At 37.4% G+C, this 22,661-nt stretch overlaps 1 protein-coding gene across 1 annotated transcript in view; it reads right to left on the bottom strand.

The window, feature by feature from the left end:
- Positions 1 to 1,675: 1,675 nt before the first annotated feature.
- The window catches only part of reln (reelin), a 376,824-nt gene continuing 355,838 nt past the window's right edge, over positions 1,676 to 22,661 (bottom strand). Inside the window, exons 53-64 of the mRNA XM_060843157.1 lie at positions 21,633 to 21,810; positions 20,385 to 20,560; positions 18,324 to 18,430; positions 17,001 to 17,243; positions 13,678 to 13,853; positions 10,841 to 10,914; positions 9,489 to 9,650; positions 6,670 to 6,827; positions 5,820 to 6,039; positions 4,815 to 5,012; positions 2,127 to 2,225; positions 1,676 to 1,898 (exon numbers count right to left, since the gene is read on the bottom strand). Of these exons, the coding sequence (XP_060699140.1) occupies positions 1,802 to 1,898; positions 2,127 to 2,225; positions 4,815 to 5,012; positions 5,820 to 6,039; positions 6,670 to 6,827; positions 9,489 to 9,650; positions 10,841 to 10,914; positions 13,678 to 13,853; positions 17,001 to 17,243; positions 18,324 to 18,430; positions 20,385 to 20,560; positions 21,633 to 21,810 (1,888 nt within the window). The 3' untranslated portion in view covers positions 1,676 to 1,801. The remainder of the gene's footprint in view (positions 1,899 to 2,126; positions 2,226 to 4,814; positions 5,013 to 5,819; positions 6,040 to 6,669; positions 6,828 to 9,488; positions 9,651 to 10,840; positions 10,915 to 13,677; positions 13,854 to 17,000; positions 17,244 to 18,323; positions 18,431 to 20,384; positions 20,561 to 21,632; positions 21,811 to 22,661) is intronic.

Below are 22,661 nucleotides of genomic sequence, written 5' to 3'. Positions count from 1 at the left end.
TACAGGTAAGTACTCTCACAACATGTGAGAAATATCTAAATGAATACTGAAAATTTCGGGCTATGGACTAAGTGTAGGTAAATGGGATTAGTTTGGTTTGGTGGTCAACTTGGACATGGTGGGCCAAAGGGCCTGTTTCTATGCTGTATGACTCTTGAATATATTTAACGACCCAGCCTCTACTGCCCTCCGCGGAAAAGAATTCCACACTTCCATTACTCAGAGATGATAATCCTCCTCATCTCTGGCCTAACTGGATAAGCTCTTACTGTGATATTACCTCTGGTCCTAACCTTTCCCACAAGAGGAAACGACCTTTCTGCAGCTACTCTGTCAAGTCCCCTAAGAATCTTGTATACTTCATCAAGGTTGTCTCTCATTCTTTTAAAATCTAATGAGGACCTGCTGTACCTCTGCTCGTAAAACAAATCCTCCATTCCTAGAGCCAAACTAGTGAACTTTCTCTGGATTCCTTCCAACAGCAGTATATTTTTCCTTAGATAAGGGGATCAAAACTGCTCACAATATTCCAACGCAGAAGAGAGAAAAGAAATGCAAGAAAACAATCTTAAAGCAATGATGTAATATTGTGATCTTAGCTTTATTGAAAGTAAGTTTGGATCTATCTCAGTAAATAACATTGTGATATATTAACTCACTATTTAGTTTTAGTTAACAATACATTGTAGTATACCTATACTGGGTAATTACAACATTCTTACTTAAAAGTCACAAACATGACCCAGCTTTAAATCCGTAGAAACAAATTCAAAATAAAGCACAGTTAACAACAGGCTAGCATACTGAATAAACATCACAAGTAATTACTGCAAAAAGACACAAATGGCTATTTACATCAAAACATTAGTGTTTAACCAGAAAAATGCACATTTAAACTATAACAGTGTTATAGCTATAACACAGTTAGTTGTTGAAGACTTTAAATGGCATACCATTAAGATTCACAAAAGTCACCATCTGACTGCATCTCTAAACTCTGAAATAGTCACTTAATAAGAAATTAAATATGGATTTTTTTTGTATTTTTGTGAAATTTTACTGATAATAAAAAGCAAAGACAATAATTGTTTGGCATTTCAGAATATACAGACATAAATAGGCCATTTACCTCATCAACATTGCTTTGAAATTTTGTTAGCCATGCCAACTCTCTTTCTTTAACACCGTTTTTTCAATATTCTATAGTACCATTACTTCTCTTAAGTAAATACCCAATTTGTTTTTAAATATTTCAGTTAATTCTGTATATATGGTTACTTGAAACCATTTCTGTGCATTTCACATCTTATTTTTGTATGAAATAGCCTTTTGTTGATTCATTTAAAACTGGCTCAGTTTGAATTTTAGGATAATGTATCTTTGTTCTAGTTACTCTTATTAGAGAAATCAAAGATTCTCCATCTGACTTGTCAATTCCCTTATTAAACATATTTAACATATGTGATAAGCACCATTTGATATTGTTCATGTTATTGTGGCACTAGCCTACAAAGACATTGCAAAGAAAAATTGTGCTTTTACATTTCCTTACAATACTGTCACAGTAATTGACATTGCAATACATCACACAATACACAGCCACATAAAAGAATAAACGACAATACATTTTGGAACATAAGTCACTTCATTTAATTCACAGTGTGTGTTAGATATGGTATCCTTGTAATCTTCATTCTAAGTTATTCAATTATATTCCTATATCTGAAATTGGCCCCATCTGAGAAACAGTGCTTTATTTATTAGGGTCATGAGAAATGACAGAGACGTATATATGTAATTCTTAAAAGTTTCGTCTGATGGACCTTCGTCTTCTACTATAATAATGCCTGAGCATATGTTGCCTTGAGAAGTTCATCATGTAGTTCTGTTTTCGTGTCCTACAATGAAAGAATAAAAGAATAAATAAAGCACAACAATACAAATGTGCTCACGTAAATCAACTTTCTACCTTATATATGTAGACTTTATACCAACAAAATCTGGCTAATAGCTTTTCTTTGATTTTGGAATTTGTGAGAAGCATAATCTTATTTTTTGACAAGAGAAGTAGATCATGGAATTACAATAAATCATCCCTTTTACAATACATCACTTGGGATACTTACAAGACCACTTCAACGTGATCCAAAGCCCACTGATCATGGCCTGTTCCATTATGACGTGGCTGCCACCATCGTAGCTGTACACCTTTAACTCGTGCCTCCCTGTAGTAACAAAGATTAAGAGGTTAACTCAGCTCTGAAGAAGTCATATAAGGCTTGAAACATTAACTCTTTTATTCACTTCACAGATGCTGCCAGACCTGCTGAGTTTCTAGCATATGCACTATTTTGCTTTTATTTAAGATGCATTCTTGGATTAAAGTAGTTTTATAATATTCGAGATCAATTTGTTAGTTAAGCTTTTAAGGATAGTAATTTCCTTTGTAATTTGCAAAATACAATGAAAGAAAAATTATAAGTGAATACATTTTTCTTTTTTGGGATTATAATCTGAAATGGAAATTAAACTGCTATAGAACTGAAATAACAGGAGAAGTTAAATAAATTGCTGCATATTTTTGAGTTATGCAATGCTTTTTGAAGCACTGAGGAAGAGAATTTGAGACAAAGTAACACTGAATCTTTTAAAGAATTTCTGTCCGACCGCAGCCCTTTGACAGATTGAGCTGTACAGTTTTACAAGTTGTAAGTGTCAGGACAGAGACAAACATTCAGAGCAATTCTCTAGTTCACTGCTTGTTACTTGAGACCTCTCCCACTTTCCCTTCATTTGGTTTGCTGGGAGCTCAATGGTTAAAAAAAAGTCCAACACAGTAGTGCAAAAGATAAGGCTGAAGCATTTGCAGCAATCTTTAGCCAGAAGTGCCAAGCAAATGATCCATCTCATCCTCCTTCAGTAGTCCCCAGCTTCAACCAATTCAATTCACTCCATTTGATATGAAAAACTGTTGGAGGCACTGGATAGTGCAAAGGCTGTAGGCCCTAATCACATTCCAGTAATAGTACTGAAGACTTGTGCTCTAGAATTTGATGCTCTCCTAGCCAAGCTTTTCCAGTACAGATACAACGCTGGCATCTACCTGACATTGTGGAAAATTGCCCGGATATGTCATGTACACAAAAAGCAGGACAAATCCAAAACCACTGATTATTGCCTCATCAATCTACTCTCAATCATCAATAAAGTGATTAAAAGTGCATCATGGGTCAACCTACAAGAAGGCAGCTCTCAAGGGCAACTAAGGACAGACAATAAATTCTGGCTTGCTAGCGATGCCCACGTTTCATGAGTGAAAAAAAGAGAACTGGTTGACTGTAGCAGAGGGTCCAAATGGAGCCTGCAACTTGTCACTGGCTAGTTAAGGGTTTTTCAAAATGGCTCAGGTCTTAGGCCAGCACTAACAGGCTGACATCCGGTTTTGTGTCAAACTTGAAAACTGTCCTCAACATTTTTGACCTAAATGATGAACAGAGGAAAATATCACACAGAGTGTGATCATCCAAAACCAAGCTCATAACAAGACTTCTGTTTACCCATCATTCTGAGTTCACAGACATTTGAAAATATAAACCAGGACAGAAGAAAGTCTCTTGAGACCACTTCATCATCCGGGAAGATCACAGCTGATGCATTTGAGTTTTGAATTCTATATTCCCATCTGCTCCTAGTAACCTGTGTTTAACAAGAATCACTTCATTTCCGTTTTAAAAATATTGATTGATCCTGCCTCCACCAGCTTCTGAGGCAGAGTGTTCCAAAGTTTCACCACCCTCTGAGAGATAAAGATTTCTTGTCAAATCTGTCCTGAAAGGGCGGCCCTTAATATTTAAACAAAGTGCCCTTTGTTCTGGATTCACTCGTAAGAGGAAATGTTCTGCTCACTCTTTCAAATTCCAAAGGGAACAAAATAAAACAAAGAACTGCAGATGCTGAAGATCTGAACCAAACAAAATCAGAAATTGCTGGAGCAACTCAGCAAGTTTAGCAGCCTTTGTTGAGAGGAAATAGGGTTAACGTTTTGAATTCTGTAATACTTTTTCAGAATAGAACTCAAAATGTCAATATCTATCGAGAAAAAATAATGTTAACAGACTTGCTGAGTTTCTCCAGCAATTTCTGATGGTGTTTGTTCCAATGGAAATAAGCTCAATGTGTACAATCCTACCTTATAAGACAAGTCACTCATTTTGGGTATTAATTTAGTAAACTTCACATTTTCCCACCTGAGACTCAGTCTTCCAGATTTTTCCCATTAATTCAACCTAACTATATTACTTGCATGCTGCTATGTTCTCCTCACAACATACACTCTTACCTAGCTTTGTGTCACCTGTAATTTTAACTGCTATGTCTTCTCTCCCTCATCAAAATCATTGATTTGAAAATTAAAAAGCCAAGGGCTCACATAGATTCCTTTGAGACTTTACACTTCACATTCTGACAGAGATCTATAATGCCTCCACATCAAGCAACACCTTGAGTTTAAAATTCCCATCGTTGTTTTCAAATCCCTCAATGACTTGCCCCTCCCTATCTTTGCAACCTCCACCAGTCCAACAACCCAGAGACACCTGTGTATGTCCGATTCTATGCTCTTGCATTTCTTAAATTTCAATAAAATTTATAGTGTTGCTTTGAATACCCAGCCTAGGATTTTTACAAGGCATTTATAAATGTGCCAGTAGAGGAATTCTGAGTCCAATATACCTGATACTACAGAAGTGGATCTTACCTTCATATGTATGTTAGATTTTTGAGTGATTTCTCAGTTCTCAAGGTTGGATACTTACAGTGGGACATTGTAAGATATCCTTTGGGCCCGGACAAAATCCTTTGGTTGGTGCTGAGCAATAACATGCCATGCAATTCCTCCATTCAGACTGTACTGTAGTAGGATGACTTTGTCTGCAATGTTGGGGTCAGTCAGGTCGACATTGCAGTGCTGTGTCTGTGATATGCTGCCAATTTGCAGCACAAACATGATTTTGCTAAAGAGAAAATATATTTATTGTTTAGCAAAAATAGCATCAAAACTCAAAAAAAGCTACAGTACAGTTAAGATTCCCTTGGATGAATATGACAACACTCTGAGAAGATTTTCAAACAAATTTATATAAATTAAGTTGAACAAAGAAGAGGGAACGTTTGCAAGGTTTATTTTTCAATCAACAAATTCTCCCATTGTCAGTGATAAAATCGAAAATTATGTACATTTTCTTTAAAGATTTAAATAACATCTGTTATTTTCGCCTCTGAAAGATGCAAATTGCTACCCTCAATAGTTTCTTTCACTTTAGTGGGATATTCAATCTTGGACCAATATGGGAGATGGTCTGGAGCTAAATTGGCTTAGGGAAATACCTTAGTGGATGACAGCAGAACAGGGACAGAGCCCAAATGTGATGTCACCCCCCAGTCAAGATGAAAGAATCCAATCTAGGATGCAGATTATTGCTCCCTGTTGGGAATTAGTCAAGAGGAAATTCAGGCCTGACACGGCAGTTTTCTATTCTGGCAAGAAATTGCAGTGCAGTTCCACCCAGAGTAACCACCAGACCCACTCCCCTACCTTATTACTCTACATTTACCCCCAACCAATACACCTAATCTACACATATTATTATTCCTTGTGCAATATGCAAGAATTGTTTTCTAAATTTTCTTAAAAATTGACCAATAAACGTAGGAAATGTGATATAGAAAGGTTTTCAGTGGTGTTCAGAACAACATAAGGCTTATACACTTCCAGCAATGCAACACTTAAATCTCATGATTATTTCTTAAAGGAAGTATACCTGGCCCTTGTCAGATCTAGAAGCTTGGTTACAGCCTGTCTCATCTGACAGCCATTGAAGTACAGTGACTCCCCATGGGCATATGGAGCTAGCTGACCACATCCGCTGCCAATAGCTCCTCCTTGAATCACCTGCCAGTTTATTTCTGTAACACGTGGTGATTCAAAGTTGTCCTTGATATAACTGCGGAGGTCATTGATTGGAACGGAACAGTCGTCTCCTGTATATTGAAGATAAGCAGTTTTTACGCAAGGTTAGATAAAGAAATTAAGGAATTATATTTTTTAACGTTTTACTTTTCAAGATCACCTTTTTAGTTCAGGTAATAACTAATACATAGTAATAGTATCTGTAGCAATAACAAAAGCAGAATTTTTATTTGTCTTTATGTACTGGAAATTTCCATAACTTTTTTGGGCCATGGAATTTGTAGATGAACGTAAGCCAAGGTCTCTTTAGATTGCCTTCTACCATGTGGATATTTGCAATGATACAACAAATCTGGGGTTATTGACTAATTATAGTAATTTTTATCGATTAGTTTAGAACAAACCCAGATAAAGAGTAGGGAAACCTCCTGTGGCAAGAAGCTTTCGAAGCCATGTGTCTAAAAACCCCTGTTCCTTTAAATCAGTTACACTCATCAGATCATATCTCAAATTACTCACATTTCACCCCAAAAAATTTATTTTCTGACTATTAAGATGGATTGCTAAAATCATGGAGAGTCTTGGTGAGAATAGACACTAACATTTTAGAAGAACATAGTGATGATTGCAACCTGTCATATACCTCCCCCTCTGGCAGCATACAACTGATCAATCTTAAACAGAAAAATTGGAGCCTGTACCTTGATAACCCTCATCACAAATACAGATTGTTCCAGTTCTACAATATCCATGTCCACTGCAGAGCTTGGCACAGGCCTCTCCAATGTACACGTTATCAATTCCCCAGCTTTGTTTTTCAGTGATGCCCTCCTTTTGAATCCATCGGAACTGAGTAGCACTGAAAACAGAATCATAAACATTAACTTAATCAGTTAATAGCTTGGAATTTTAATGAAGAACGATTATTTAATCTATTTCTGGGAATGAAATTTACTGAAGCATTTGGGGACCAGTTTAAGATGTATCACTGAATCACTACAGTGTGGAAACAGGACATTTGGCCCAACAAGTCCACACCAACCCTACAAAGAGTAATCCACCCAGACCCATTCCCTACCCTATTACTCTACATTTACCCCTAACCAAGTCACCTAACCTGCACATCTTTAGATTGTGGAAGGAAACCAGAGCACCCAGAGGAAACCCACGCAGACATGGGGAGAATATGCAAACTCTACACAGACAGTCGCCTGAGACTGGAATCAAACTCAGGTCCCTGCCGCTGGGAGGCAGCAGTGCTAACCACTGAGCCACCATGCCACTCATAAGCCACTGTGCTGCCAATTAGAATAAAAGAAAGGATAATTATCCTTTTCTTTTTTTAAAAAAAGGCCATTTACAGCAAAGAGAAAAGGGATCCTTGTCTTAATTAAATAGAAAGTCGAAAGTAGAGACAAGTATTCTGTCAGGAGATTATAAGCCAATCAATCTTATTTCAGTTGCTGGAAACGTACTGGAAACCATAAAAAGAGATTAGCTTACGAAATCCTTTGTAAGAAAAGTAAGTTAACCAGAGTTATGTGATATAGATTTTTAAAAAAAGTTCATGCCTGAACTAGCGTATAGAAACCTTTGATAAAATTGTAGAAACAGTAAAAGGGAAAATACAATGAAACAAAGTTTAAGTGGATTTTGAAACACATTTGATAAACTATCACATGAGAGATAGCTTAAAGATAAGATACTATAGACAGGAATTAAAGGGGATATAGTCACATGGATTGGATGGTTGAAAGTCAAATGTTGCATTAAATGGATTCTGTGCTGGTGCTTCTATTTTTAAAGGTATTATAAATGATCAAAATATAGAAATTGAGAGACAGTATTCAAAGTTGTTAACTTTCTAAACTGGGGATCATAGCAACATATTCACTGTAACTTATAACACTGTAGGAGGATAAACATAGGCTAATTTGACTAGCAGAGAAATGGATTGAGTGGGAAGAGATGATGGGAGAGAGAGGATTGCGTAGAATTAGGTTGATTTCTCTGGAGTTTAGAAGAATAAGAGATTATCTAATTTAAAATCTAAAATTCTTAGAAAGGATCTTGCTTTAACAGACAGTTCTTAAGAAACTGCTGTTCCCTACTAAGGTTGCAACAACTTAATGGCATAATTGAGGCATACGAATGCCTTACTAGCGATAATATCATAACAGGAACAGGAGTAGGCTATTTGACTTATCAAGTCTACTCTTCCTGTAAATACGATCCTGGCTGTTGTGACTGTGGCCTTACTTCCACTTTCTTGTATGTCCAATACCTCAACTCCTTTGAACAACAGCCTTGAATGACCCAAATGTCTAATCTTTCTTCAGAGGTTCCTCAATGAAAGTAAATTCTGATATCAATGCACTGCTTCAAAGAAGGCAAACCAATGTTTATCTATTGGTTTATCCCACCATCTTGCAACTAAGCATTTGCAGTGAGTATGGGGTATGATCTCCTTAAGACATATGGCTCAACTGTAAAGCAGATTCTATGCCATCTTTGTAAGGTTACCTATAGTTACTACACAATGTAGTACTGGCAGATGCAGTGATTGGTTAGTAATGGCCTGAAACCTAGCATGAGTACCACAGTGTTGATCTATGGGATGCTGCTGGCAAGTGACAGTTGGCAAGCCTATTTGCAACTATGAGGCAGAAATCTGACTGCTCGGTTGCTCTATTGTTTTTCTGTTGATTCATGTTTGCTAAATACATTCCATTACTGTGTGTTTTCTCTTAGAATCCCACCCTTTCATCTTGCAGAAGCCAACTAATTTGTTGAGATTCTTTTTGAGATTTTTCAAAGGCTTTTAACAGTGACAATTTTCTTCAATTATCTCTATGTTTCCATTGTCACGGTTTCCCCTCTAATTACCAATCTGTTTATAACAACAACATGCTTTTGAAAGATTCCAAACTACTTTTGAAGAGTTTTATCAACCAAAAATGACAATGATACAATGAAGGAGATATTAGGATACAAAAACGATTAAAATCTTGGACAAAGTGGTAATCTTGAAGGAGGGATTTTGTAGACAAAAGTGCAGAGACAGTGAGGTTAGGAGAGAAGTCCAGAACTTATGCCATTGTTAAAGGAAACAAATTGGGAAATGTGTAAGGGTTGGTGAAGAAACACAGAGGGCTGCTTAGGTAGGGAGTTGTGAAGCCATGGTAGGATTTGAACAAGAGATTGAGAGTTTTAAAATTGAGGAATTGGCGCACATTGAACTAGTATGCAACAATGACATGGATGAGGAAAGATGGTCTGAGGATGTTAGTGATGGACAATGTCACAGAAGTTGAAGAAAACAGCCTTGATGGTGGAAGGGCTATATGCTAAGTAGCTCAGCTAAAGATCAAATATATCCCCAAATACATCTGATTTAGTCTAAGCCAGTAGCCAGGGCTCTTTTTAGGATCTGGAACATAAGAAGAAAAGTGAAAGGAGACTGTAACAAATAATAATTAAATAATAGTTAGGAGTAACCTTTCCCCATTCTGAACTGTACCTTGATGCGACATATTCAGGTAGTTGAATGGTGACCCTGTTCCAGCTGGAGCAATTGACGGAACTGTAAGCACTAGCTTCATGGAACTGGAACGGGGAGCAGCCAACATTGCTGCTTGTTGAAGGAAGACATTCTGTTTGCACAAGTGACCAGGAGTCTTTCCTGCAAGGTTAAAGACTGAGTTTTACTATGGAAGTCAGGGCCATAGAAATGCTTAGAACTCGCTGATTAATTGGCAATGGCACTAATTGGCAATGGGATCTAGCATCAAATGAAGCAAAATTAATTTGATTGATTATGTTTTAAAGTATCTTTATATTTAGACGCCCAGAGTGTCTCAGTGCACAAATTAAAGGGCACTTTAACTGAAACAGTGAGACCAGTAATAGACTGATGGAGGATAAGCAACCTTCATCCTCCCTTCACATCTCTTACCCACTCACCTCAAAAATTAAGAATCTATCTTGCCCTATTAGCAGGAACATATGCTTAAAAGGAACACTGTACAGAAAAAGGGCGATAATATTATAGTTTGCCTTGACTTGCACAACTTGTGACAATAACTTCACACTGGGATCCTGGGATAGTGCAATTATCCTTTTAATATATTTCATATTCAAGATTCTCACACCTGCTATTCCACAGAAAATTAAAGTCCTGCATGATATATTGACGGTGGCTCTCTCTCATTTTGTTTTTGAGAGGACACACTGATTTATAACTGTCAAAAAAACACGTAACACTATTTATTAACAAAGAGGCTGACCTTGTGTGGCTTACTGGTAGACAAAATGTAAAAACCATTTGATTTATTTTACTTATTGATGAAAAGAACTCAAAAGTTCTTGCAACATCATGATGTTTAGAAAGAAATGTGAAATCTTCATTGAGTTGAAGACATTAGTGAAAGTTTTTTGAAAATGTTATTCACCAGTTTTCTGAAACTCCATTACAAACTGTTCCAATGGTGTAACAGATGGGAAGGAACCATTTTTCCCCCCCTCAAGGATGTAATTGATTCCCTCTTACAGGAATAATATAGTCACAAAATATCATTCTGCAATGCCAACAGAGTTTGTATCATATACCTTAAAGGCACATACTGCTCCTAATTTAGTTGTAAAAATTAAGAGAGCAGGAATAACAGGTTACTGGAGTCACACCCTCAGTACTGTATGTTGAAAATTTTGACATCAGTATAGTGAACCTTTACATCATAAACTGCTGAGTTCCCAGGTTGCTTTGTTTGCAAACTTTTCTATAAAGTTGAATTTGCTAAAACTAATTACAACGCCTTTTTAACAAGTATTCCCATTTGTCAGTCACAAATCTTTTTTGGGATTGACACTTACCTTGGATCCTTACTGTATTCCAGTAATACAGGCTGGAGATCACCACAGGAATCTGCTTCACAGCCAACTACAATCTGGAAACATAAGCTCTGGTAACAGTCCACTTAAAGAATGTTTAGATAAAGCAAATTACATTTCATGCTTGAGTAAAGTCACCATAGTCCATAGGGCAGCTCTCCCATTAGAGAGACAGAAACAATTAGTGTAGTTTAAACTGAGGGTCACCTTGCCTCAGGCGAAGGGTGAGGTTGAGAAGATGCAACCTTCATGTGACCTCAGCCAGTGTGGGAATCGAATATATACTGTTTGTATCACTCTGTGCCGCCAATCTGCCATCCAGATAACTGAGCTAATTGACCCCCGTGCTTAAAATCCACTTTAAATAAATGGCAATGATGATTTTTTTTGTCCCTATAACCGAACATGCAGCCTAGTGAATTAGCTGATCGTTAGAATGTATAGGATTTAATATTGTGAAGAGAAAAGATGGAATGGATTCAATGTGGGGAAGAAGGTCCTTGTGTAAAACTCATTATTAAATATGCAACAGTCGAAAGACAGAAAGAAAGAGACAACCACCTGATGAAGGAGCAGCATTTTGAAAGCTACTGCTTCCAAATAAATCTGTTGGACTATAACCTGGTGTTGTGTAATTTTTAACTTAGTCCATCTCAGTCCAACACCTGCATCTCCAAATCATAAATTAATTTAATCCCATTTGCCAGCATTTGGTCCATATCCCTCTAAAACCTTCCTATTCATACACCTATCCAGATGTCTTTTAATGTTATTATTGTACCAGTCTCTACCACTTCCTCTGGCAGCTTGTTCCATACACACACCACCCTCTGTGTGAAAAAGTTGCCCCTTAGGTCCCTAATAAATCTTTATCCTCTCACCTTAAACCTATGTCCTCTAGTTTTGGACTCCCCTACCCAGGGAAAAGACGTTGGCTATTCACCCCATCCATGCCCCTCATGATTTTATAAACCTCTATAAGGTCATCCCTCAGCCTCAGAATCTTCAGGAAAAAAAAAGCCCCAGGATAATTCAGCCTCTCCCCATGGCATAAAATCTCCAAACCCTGGCAACATCCTTGCAAATCTTCTCTGAATTCTTCTTAGTTTCACAGCATCCTTCCGCTAGCAGGGAGACCAGAATTGCATGCAGTATTCCAAAAGTGACCTAGCCAGTATCATGTATAGCTGCAACAAGGCCTCCCAACTCCTATACTCAATGCTCAGACCAATAAAGGAAAGCAAACCAAATGCCACCATCCTCCCTTTTCAAGGAACTATGAACTTGCACTTCAAAGTGTCTTTGTTCAGCATCACTCCCCAGGACCTTACCATTAGGTGTATAAGTGTAGCCCTGATCTGCCTTTCCAAAATGCAGTATCTCACATTTATCTAAATTAAACTCCATCTGCCACTCCTTGGTACATCTGATCAAGATCTCATTCTTTGCAATCCACTACACCTCCAAACTTACTAATCGTACTTCCTATGTTCACATCTAAATCATTTATACAAATGACGAAAAGCAGTGGACCCAGCACCAATCCTTGTGGCACATCGCTGGTCACAGGTCTCCAGTCTGAAAAGCAACCCTCCACCATCACCCTCTGTCTTCTACCTTCAAGTCAGTTCTGTATCCAAATGGGTAAAAAATGAGGTCTGCAGATGCTGGAGATCACAGCTGAAAATGTGTTGCTGGTTAAAGCACAGCAGGTTAGGCAGCATCCAAGGAATAGGAAATTCGACGTTTCAGGCATAAGCCCTTCATCAGGAATTCCTGATGAAGGGCTTATACCCGAAACGTCGAATTTCCTATTCCTTGGATGCTGCCTAACCTGCTGTGCTTTAACCAGCAACACATTTTCAGCTGTATCCAAATGGCTGGTTTCCCGGTATTCCATGTGATCTGACCTTGCTAACCAGTCCACGTTTAAGTAGCGAAATCAAACAAAACATTTCTCTCCACAAATAGTAATGCACATCACTGATAAGGAATTGTATTTTTTTCTGGAGTAAGTAATTTTGTTTTCTGGAATAATGGGAGGCAATCTCATTGAAATGTAAAACATTCTTAATGTCTTGGTATAATGCTGAGAGATTATTTTTCCTGGTTGGAGTGTCCAGAGCTAGAGATCTTAGGGTAGGGTTGGCTATTTAAATTAAGATGAGGAAAAATTTCTACACTCAAAAGGGTTGTGAATTTTTGGAATTCTTCATAGAGGGTTGTAGGTACTCAGTTGCTGAAAACATTCAAAACTGAAATCATGAGACTTTTGGATACGAAGGAAATCAAGGGCCATGTGTGGTTGATGTAAAAGGAAAGATGTTATCTTATTGATTTGCAGAGTAGGTTTGAGTGACCTAACCTGGTGCTGACACGAAATTAAGGCAAAAGTAAGTGAATGCTAGAGAAAATATGTGTTTTAATGGAGATACAAAATTGAGAGGAAGAATAAGAGAGCTTAGACTGAATTGGGTATATGAATAGGAAGGGTTTGGAGGGATATGGGCCAGGTGCTGGCAGATGGGACTAGATTGGGTTGGGATATCCAGTCGGTATGGACGAGTTGGACCAAAAGATCTGTTTCAGTGCTGTACATCTCTATGACTCTATATTGCAGAGATGAGCAGATAGGATTATATTCAATGGAAAAGGATGGAGCAAAATATTTTATGATCTTTTCATATTCAAGAGAATGGTTACATTCCTGAATAATGGGTCATAATTCTTTTGTGGCTTTTTTATTATGGAGATGATTTAGCGGTGCCTTAAGATAATGGAGGTAGATGATGTATTAAATGATCCAAACAGAATCTTACCCTGAACTGCAGTATGTATCCTGGTGCTACAATAAGTTCCCGTGAAGCTAGGAAATTATGTGTCTTATCTTTCTTCTTATTAGGCCAATAAAGGTGGAAAGAGGGATTACCACAGAAACCTGCTGTACGAACGGCATTAGGGTAGAAAATCCAGTTTTCATCATGGATGACACCTTCTGTTGGGGAAAAATGTAAAATTCTTTAGCACAATAATAATACTGCTATCTCTTTGTTAGAGTTTTACAGAACAAATCTGCCCCAATGTGTAATCACGGTTCAGTTAAGTTCTCCAGCAGCAAAAAGGAAGCCTACAATGCAGTGAACTAATTGCCTACAAATTTGTAGATTAGTTTATTTTGAATAACTATTCATAGCAATCTGCTCAACTTTGGCATTTTGCAGGGAGCCAGCCTGATGGGCATGTGAAACTTTGAAGGGAAACTGAACACTGAGAGATAGGTTTCCTGCAGGGACATAAACGAGCATAAGCCTCCATTCCTGAGGAAGGGCTTATGCTCGAAACGTCGAATTCTCTATTCCTGAGATGCTGCCTGGCCTGCTGTGCTTTGACCAGCAACACATTTGCAGCTGTGATCTCCAGCATCTGCAGACCTCATTTTTTACTTGCAGGGACATAAACACTGTTTTAGCTTTTATACAGCACCAAGATACACTTTATGTGAATATTGAGATTAGGAAGGTGGAAAACCAGAAGGCAAAATATAAAGACACAGATCAGTGTCTGCAGGCAAGTGTCAGAATGATGCAGCAATGACAGCCATGACATAGGGAATATAATGGTGAATACATGTCTTGAGATATGAAGGAAAAAATGTTCTCTTTGAGAAGTTGGGCAAGGATTCACCCTCCATCAATGCGTACTATAACTTGTTTAATGTTTAGTGTGCTCACCAATGTCAACCATCAGGCAAACTTATAGCTCTTTAATTGCATTTCTAGTTCTCCGGCTTGGTACACATTCATGATATAAAAAGTAGTTAAAAATCTTGCCATATGCACATTTTTCACGTCCACACTACCTGAGGTCATTGCAATACAACCTATTCACAATTGCTTTAGATGTTATCCTCTTGTGTTTGCATCATTCTGGCACTTGCCCACAGCACTGACCTGCCCCATTACAGTTTGACTGGTGGTTTTCTACCTTTCTAACAGTCACTGGCAAATATATAAAATGAATCTTGGTGCTTTATAAAATAATAAAAATATAAAACAATATATAAATAGGGCTAAGAGTTCCATTTCTCTTTGAAATTGAGACTTTTTTCACATTCCCATTTTAATTCATTTAAACCCAATTAATTAATAAGGATTGGGAAACTAATCTCATTAACTGTGACCATAAAACTATCAGGATTACTGGGAAAAAAAACATTTTGTTCACTGATCCCCTTTAGGGAAGGAAATCTGCTGTCCTTAGCTTGTCTGGCCTACACGTGACTCCACACCCACAGCAATGTGGCTAATTCTTAACCATATCTGAAATAGCATGCTACTCAGTTCAAGAGCAAGCAGAGATTGACAACAAATTTTGGCCTTGCCAGTGATACCCACATGTTGTAAAATATTAGAATAACAGAATTGTTATGGTTCATATGAATACCATTCAGCCCATTGTGTCTGCGTCAGAATAAAGAAAACAAAAATCAATACAACGTTTTGCATCTAGAAAAAAAAACTGGAAATATTAAGGATGTGATTTTGAATTAGAGAAAAGTCTCTGTCTGAAGGATTGGAGTAAGAAGTGCATTTTGATAAAGGTTTATAATCTAACATTACTATTCGGGAACTTGGATTGAAATTAGAGGAAAGATGGATTTTAGTTTTCAGTTCTGTGATGGTAACTTTTTTTGTGATGGAAACTTTTTTTTAAAAAGAGGTTAGAAAGTAATTTTCAACAGTGAGTTGAAATACAATTCCCAAAAAAGCAAGTGACTTCAGTAAAGCAGGGAATTAATTTGCTGAAACATCTCCAAAGTGAAGCTTTTACAATTATTTCAAGATTGTGAGAGGCCTGAATCAGATTTAGTTCAGAAGAACAATTTCACATTAATAGAAAGTAAATTTAATTTGTAGAAGTTTCCAGGGTATGGGAGTTGATAGAAATCTCTAGATTGTCAGAATTGGAAAGGTGTTTTAAACTGTTTCAGCTTCAAGGAGGAGGACTGAAAATAGTCACTGAGTTCACTGCATTTGTTTGTCTTGGAGAAAGACAGAATCATATTTGGTAAACATGCAGAAAGTAATTCAGTAAGAATCCTTAAAGTGAAGATAATAGTGAGGGATTGAGTGACTGTAAAGGATATTGCTGGAACCAAGGGTGCATCTTTCTTTTTGTTGTGCACGTTAATATCTTAAAAAGGGTCACTTATGCATCCAACTTTATTTTTCTTTCCTTTTTTGTAATGAATACTTAAGTTTGTTACAAGGACATTGGTAGCCTCATGTAAATTATGTTCAGATGGACAATCATGGTAACCAAACTGCAAAAATAAAACTTACAATCTATCAAGCCAGATTTAACTCTAGGATCTGACTTGTCCAATATTACCATCAGCTGGATTCATAGCATCTCTTCTGGTATGACTAGCAAGCTCTTGTCGGAACTGTGGACGCATACATCTGGCTACTGTCTCCGTAGGCCAGGTGACGTCATTAAAGATAAAGGTGGATTTCTACTTGTCTTTGTATTTCCCTGAGGAACTACCACAGGAAAATGCTGACCATTCATGTATCGGATAGAGAACCTCTTTGTAATGAAGAAATTTGAACAGGAAGAAAACAAAAAACAAAGTCTGCAAAATAATGGGACTGAGTTGATAGAATAATTACAAAATATTAAAACTGTTTTCCAAACAAGTCAACACACGTTTAGGAAAATTACTGGTGAAATGTTTTAAACTTCCTGCTCTTAAATATACAATAGTTGAGATAGTAGTTAACTTGGTTGACAGTTAAGCTCTCCTACTGGATACACCTGTGCTCTGCGATGTCAGTGTTACAAAGACTAATTCATGGATTTTCCAATTGTCCTGTACCAGATTGTTTATATACGTGTTTGCACTGGGCTCAAAATTGTCACTGTATGCAAAGTTTTCAATGTTCTGGTTCATTGGGTGTAGGATACAAGAATCAGTGTTCTTTTAAATTTCCATTAAGGATCATTATTTAGACCAGCAATGTGATGCATTTTCCAAATGAAATACTTTGACTCCTTGTCTTGTCTTACATCTAAGTTCTATACTTCCAAGAAATTCTTACTTGCCATCATGCCATTAACTGACCCAAAGTTTCCATCTTACCATCATCAAAAGAATCCATTAGTTGGCTTGGGTTGATTTCAGATCCTCCTATCAGGATGTTATCCAGTGCCCATTGAGCACGCTCTTTGCTTGCTACAATTTGGCCTTTCAGAACAACAAAGGGCTGCCACCATCGCAGCCGAGTTGTATTGGTATGTGCCTCCTCTGGAAGGAGGACATAATCTTGGCGCACAGAAATATATTTCTGGTAATCCATTTCATGCAGCAGATGCCAGGTGATTCCTACAGACATTAGAAGCTTGTTAGTATCAGAATTTATTATCTCAATGGAACGTAATTGAAGATTTTCTTAAAGTTCACTATGCCTGTATTTTTAATTAATGTCTGTTCCAAATTTTGACTCCAAACAGAATCTTCACATGGAATTTTACAGTACAGAACAAGCTATTTGGAACAACAGGTTTATGCTAATGCTTATGCTACACACAAATCTTCTCCCAACTGTCTCATCTCACTCTGTCAGCAAATCTTTCTATTCCTTTCTTTTTCATGTGTTCACCTAATGCCAAGGTTATGATTGGCTCACTGTATAATCAAATGCTCACCATTTCTAAAGTCAAAAACCTCTAGTTGCTAATGCATACAAATGATTCAGAAAAATGATGCTAACTCGAAGATATTCAGCCATTGTATCAGTGAGAATCCTAGCAATGACTTACGAAGGAAATCACCAGTAATTTCAGGAAAAGGGATAAAAGCTAAGATTGTTGACAATTCCGGGAAGACATTAACAAGTATTAAGATTGAAATGACTGTAACACTTTCAAATCTGAAATCAATTCATACTTTTATTATTAGAAATGAGTTATAATATAGTAGAGTATTTTTAAAAGATAGTTCTAACTTTTACAAGCTCCTCCATAGGCAGCTACAGTTTTACAGCCTTTATACTTAGCATTTTCTCAGAAACAAAACATGGCAGTCACGTTGCAAATTGAACTTTCTGGGATTTATTTTGGCTATAATTAAATATTTCCTGAAATAAAATAACACCCTGGCAAATTAATAGTTAATATTAGGAGTATGACAAAAATAAATCACAATGAATAGTAAGTGTAGAGTGGGGAGACAGTACAGGAAGGAAATGTCTCCCTAACCACAATCTCCTATATTAGCAATAGGAACGTAATGAGTTACCACAGTTGGTAGTCAATTTCTCTCTTACACACACACACACTGACACACAGACACCAATCCTTCTGAAAATTTTATCTCTGTCAATTAGTCTGATACAATATATCATATTGACATGGTTAAGAAGAAATGAATTACAGAATTTTACAAATAGAGAATAGGCCTCACCTCCATCAATGGAGTAGTCCAACAAAACCCCTTCTTTTCTACAAGTAGGCTGATGACATGTGGTCATATTGTTCTCGCTGCCTATTCTGGCCCAATATTGCACAAATCTGTATGTAAGAGAATTGTAAAGAAGATACTAATATACCTTGAAATTGCAGAGAATTATATATTGGTACTATGCAGAAACTCCTTATTCGGAGAGGAGACTTTCAAAGTTATTCAAAGGGTGCATGTATCATAGAATCCCTACAATGCAGAAAAGAGGTGATTCAGCCCATTTGCACTGGCCCTCCAAATAGCGTCCCATCCAGACCCAAACCTGCATCCTATCCTATAATCCTGCATTTGCCATGGCTCTGCCACCTAGCTTGCATCCCTGGACACTACAAGGTAATTTACCATAGCCAATACTCCTAACTTTAACATTTTTTGACTGGCAGGAAATCAGAGCACACAGCAGAAATGCACATAGACATGGGGAGACTGTGCAAACTTCATACAGATAGTCAGCCAAGGCTGGATTTGAACCCAGGTCCTTGTGCTGTGAGCCAGCAGTGGTAATCTCTGTGCCACCGTGCTGCCCAATTTTTTTTAGGTACTAATTTCTCAAAATCAGAACACAGCACCTAGAATAGCTTATTATTAAAATATAAACTCTCTATCCATTTGTGTTTTTGTCTTTCAGGACCTGCAAATCTTAGACATGATGTAAGTATAGCAGATCAGGAATAAATAAATTTTATAAATGCTCTAGAATCATGTTTTGCTTGTAATCTCTTGTCCTTGTTAGAGGACATGGGTTCAGGGTTATCTTAGCTACACATTTTTGCCAGCTGTCTGAGTCAATGTTGGTGCCAAGGGAAGGGGTGCAAAATACACCGTCAAAAGGCTGGCTGGAGGTGCTGGTGCTTGGCTAGTTATACTGGTGACTGGACCCATTTGGAAGAGGGGATGATGAAGAGAAATGGCCAGAGTCCGTTCTGGGATCTTCTAGTCTACAACCCCTCATTGAAGACCTTTGTAAGTCCAACTTCTGCATAAGAAATAACCCCATCTATTGTTTGATTTTCAATTCATTTTTCTATTGAGGTGATTATTTATCTCTGTTGCAGGGCAAAAGGAAGGCTGAAGTTTTAGGAAAAACACTGGGAAAAAAAAACAAACAGTTTCACTAATTCTCCCTCCGTGTCACGTGTGGGACAAATGGAAACATCTGAGTTCAATTGTCAACGACTCATTGGAAACTTTGTGATTCTTATTTTGGGCAAAATTGGACCTTCCCACTGGTCCTCTTGCCCTTATTTAATTCCCCATATTCTGCCTCAATGCCCAGTCAAAATCATGGATAATCAGTTCAGTGCAGAGCAGCAGTTCTGAAGAAGTTAACTCTGCTTTCTCTCCACTGATGCTATCAGACCTGCTGACTTCTTTCAGCACTTTCTGTTTTAGCTCATAGCAGATGTGGGGCATCTTTAAAGCTTATGTTGAAGCTGGTGAACACATTCCTTTTTTAATTGTTTTCCTTTTTCCAGTTCTTAAGTATTTTACAACTTATTTAGTATTCATGAAATGAACAAAGTTCACAGCTGGCTGGGAATTTGAACACTTCCTATTTCAGACACCTGAGGATGTTTCCCTTACTGTGGTCATGTGTGAACAATCATCTGAATGGAGAGCATAAGAGAATTGAGCAGGCTTGATTGTGGACTTTCCTCATCTAATCTGCACAAATACTTACTCAGTTCAGGTGATATTTACACCAACTCCAAGATAGGAAAAGCATTCATTATAAGCATTAAGTAATCCCAGATAAGGAACAGTGGATATTGATAGAGAGCAAGTCTGCCTTTAATCTCTAATGCGTGACAAGAACCATCTGTTACAGCAGTGTGTTTTGTGATCTCCAAAAGCAATATTGCCAGGTAAATGCTGTCTAGCATCAAATTAGTGTCACTTTTGTGCACTGATATTTGAAAGCCAATTCTAACTGATTTCACTACAGAATTTTGTGATACCTTTATGAAAGGAAGCTTGACATAGAAATAGCTGCATAAAACTTACTTTGTACCCCGAAGATCAAGATCTGTAGTTATTGCTTGCCTCATTCCCGCTCCATTGAAATACAAGGGTAAATCTTCCACAAGGACACCACAGTCTGTGCATGCTTTCCCACCTTCCAGAGAAATCCATTTGTCTGATCTCATGGAATCACTCTCAAAACGTTCCTTCAGTGAAGTCTGAAACACATTGGTCAACCAATTACCACATGGATCAAAGGCAATAAAAATTTCCTACCTCCAACTTGACCTATTCTCCAACTAAGTTAATAAATAATGTTTAAGCCATTTTTGTTTTTCCTGTTCTTTAGATTCCATGGTTTATGTAGCTCTGTACACTAAGAAAGAGGTGAATTATTCTCAAGTACCAGTCTTTTCTGCTCTTCATGTGGCCTCCAACTGTGACAGCAGTTACTATTAACATCCAACTCCACCCTCCACTCCACTTGGCACCTCTACATAATTATATGATTATGATTGTTTAGCAGTAATTAATATATAATGATCACAAACTACCAGCATGTTAAACTATTACAAGATATCATGTGGATTGGTAGTATTGAATATCATTACGTTCTTCCTGGGTGAGCTTGGACAGTCAGCTTCTGGCAACACCTAGTGACTGCAAGCAATATCTTGCTCTACCAAATGTCCTATACCTTCCAACTGAGGTAGCTGATCAGTGACCACAAGTGGAAGGGTTAGCACAGGCTTACTGGTGCTTATCATTTCAAATGCTGCATGATTAGGATCAGCTAACTCAGCAAAGATAGGAAATTTAATCTTCTAATCTGTATGGTTCAATATTACAGCAACCAATGGCTTTATCAACAATAAATCTATGAATTTGGTAAGGAAGTTATGCCAAAATATTGTTAGCAGATAATGACTAAATCTTTCACCGGTTGTTACCAATCATTATTATCTGGAAAAGGACATCTGATCCATTTTTGGCCAAGTGCAAAACTGAGCAACATTCACTGAGAAAAGCAATGGTCCCCCTCATTCTTTCAACAGTCAAAGAGTTTTATATGCTTCTTTTGTAGTGAATCTGAATAATAAAAACCACCTGTAATGAATCATATCAATTACTAATCAAAAGATGAAAATCGGTTGTGTTGAGCTGTTTAAATGATCATGATGTCCATTTAAGTCTGTTATTCTTGACTCAAAAATGCATCGCCTGTGAATTTTCAGATAAATATTCTGCTTGTCTTGAGATCTCAGGAAATCTTGCATAATCCAAAAATACCTTTAGAGGCTGACTCAAGTAACAATTTGACCCAGTAAAGCCAGGGTCACAGTAGCACTGTTTATTCAAGCAGTCTCCATGTCCTCCACAATTATCTGGGCAAGCAGGCCCCACATAGAAATTGTCAATCGCCCACTGGATATCAGAATACTTCTGATAGAATCGGAATCTCACAGGACTGAAACAGAATAACATGCGTTAGTTTAAAATCACTTGGAATTTGCCCAAGACTCCCCATATTCCAGAATGATAATCTTGTGAAAATGCCGCAAATTAAGAAAACTGTTCAAAGCATATTGACAAAAATATTCTGTTTTTTCAATCAAAAACATCATATTTTTTCCTTCAGCATTCCTTTCTCAGTTGCACAAATGTTTTAGCGGATAGGGAGATTAAAATCTATAACATGCTCTCCTTTGTTACTTTCAGGCCAGTTTATTATTGGTTAATATGGAAGTGGTACTGATCCATTGCTCAGAGCAACATGGAGTCAGGTTTATTGCCAAGAAAGAATGATTCACTCATTCACTTGGCTGAAGAATAATGAAAGGCACTGTATATACAGTGGACAATTTCCAGCACTACCTCAAGCCAGTGGTGTTCAGCAACCATTATAAACTAAGCGCTGACTAACGACCACAAAAAGCTATTTAATGTTATTCCCACACATCTAACACTGATTTGGAGATGCCGGTGTTGAACTGGGGTGTGCAAAGTTAAAAATCACACAACACCAGGTTATAGTCCAACAGGTTTAATTGGGAGCATTAGTTTTCGGAGCACCGCTCCTTCACGCAACCACCTGATGAAGGAGTGGTGCTCCTAAAGCTAGTGTGCTTCCAATTAAACCTGTTGGACTATAACCTGGTGTTGTGTGATTTTTAGCTCTGCACATCTAACACTGATCTTATTCATTTTGGAACAGAACATTATTAATAAGCATCCATGAAATATTGCAAATATTAAATGCCCACCATGATAACTTAAGAATCAAAGATTGCTTGTATTAAACTTTGACTTTTCAGCAGA

Source organism: Hemiscyllium ocellatum, chromosome 23, assembly GCF_020745735.1.
Source record: "Hemiscyllium ocellatum isolate sHemOce1 chromosome 23, sHemOce1.pat.X.cur, whole genome shotgun sequence".
Taxonomy (NCBI): Eukaryota; Metazoa; Chordata; class Chondrichthyes; order Orectolobiformes; family Hemiscylliidae; genus Hemiscyllium; species Hemiscyllium ocellatum.
The sequence above is the reverse complement of the archived record's forward strand: the minus strand, read 5'-3'. Positions and strand labels throughout refer to the sequence as shown.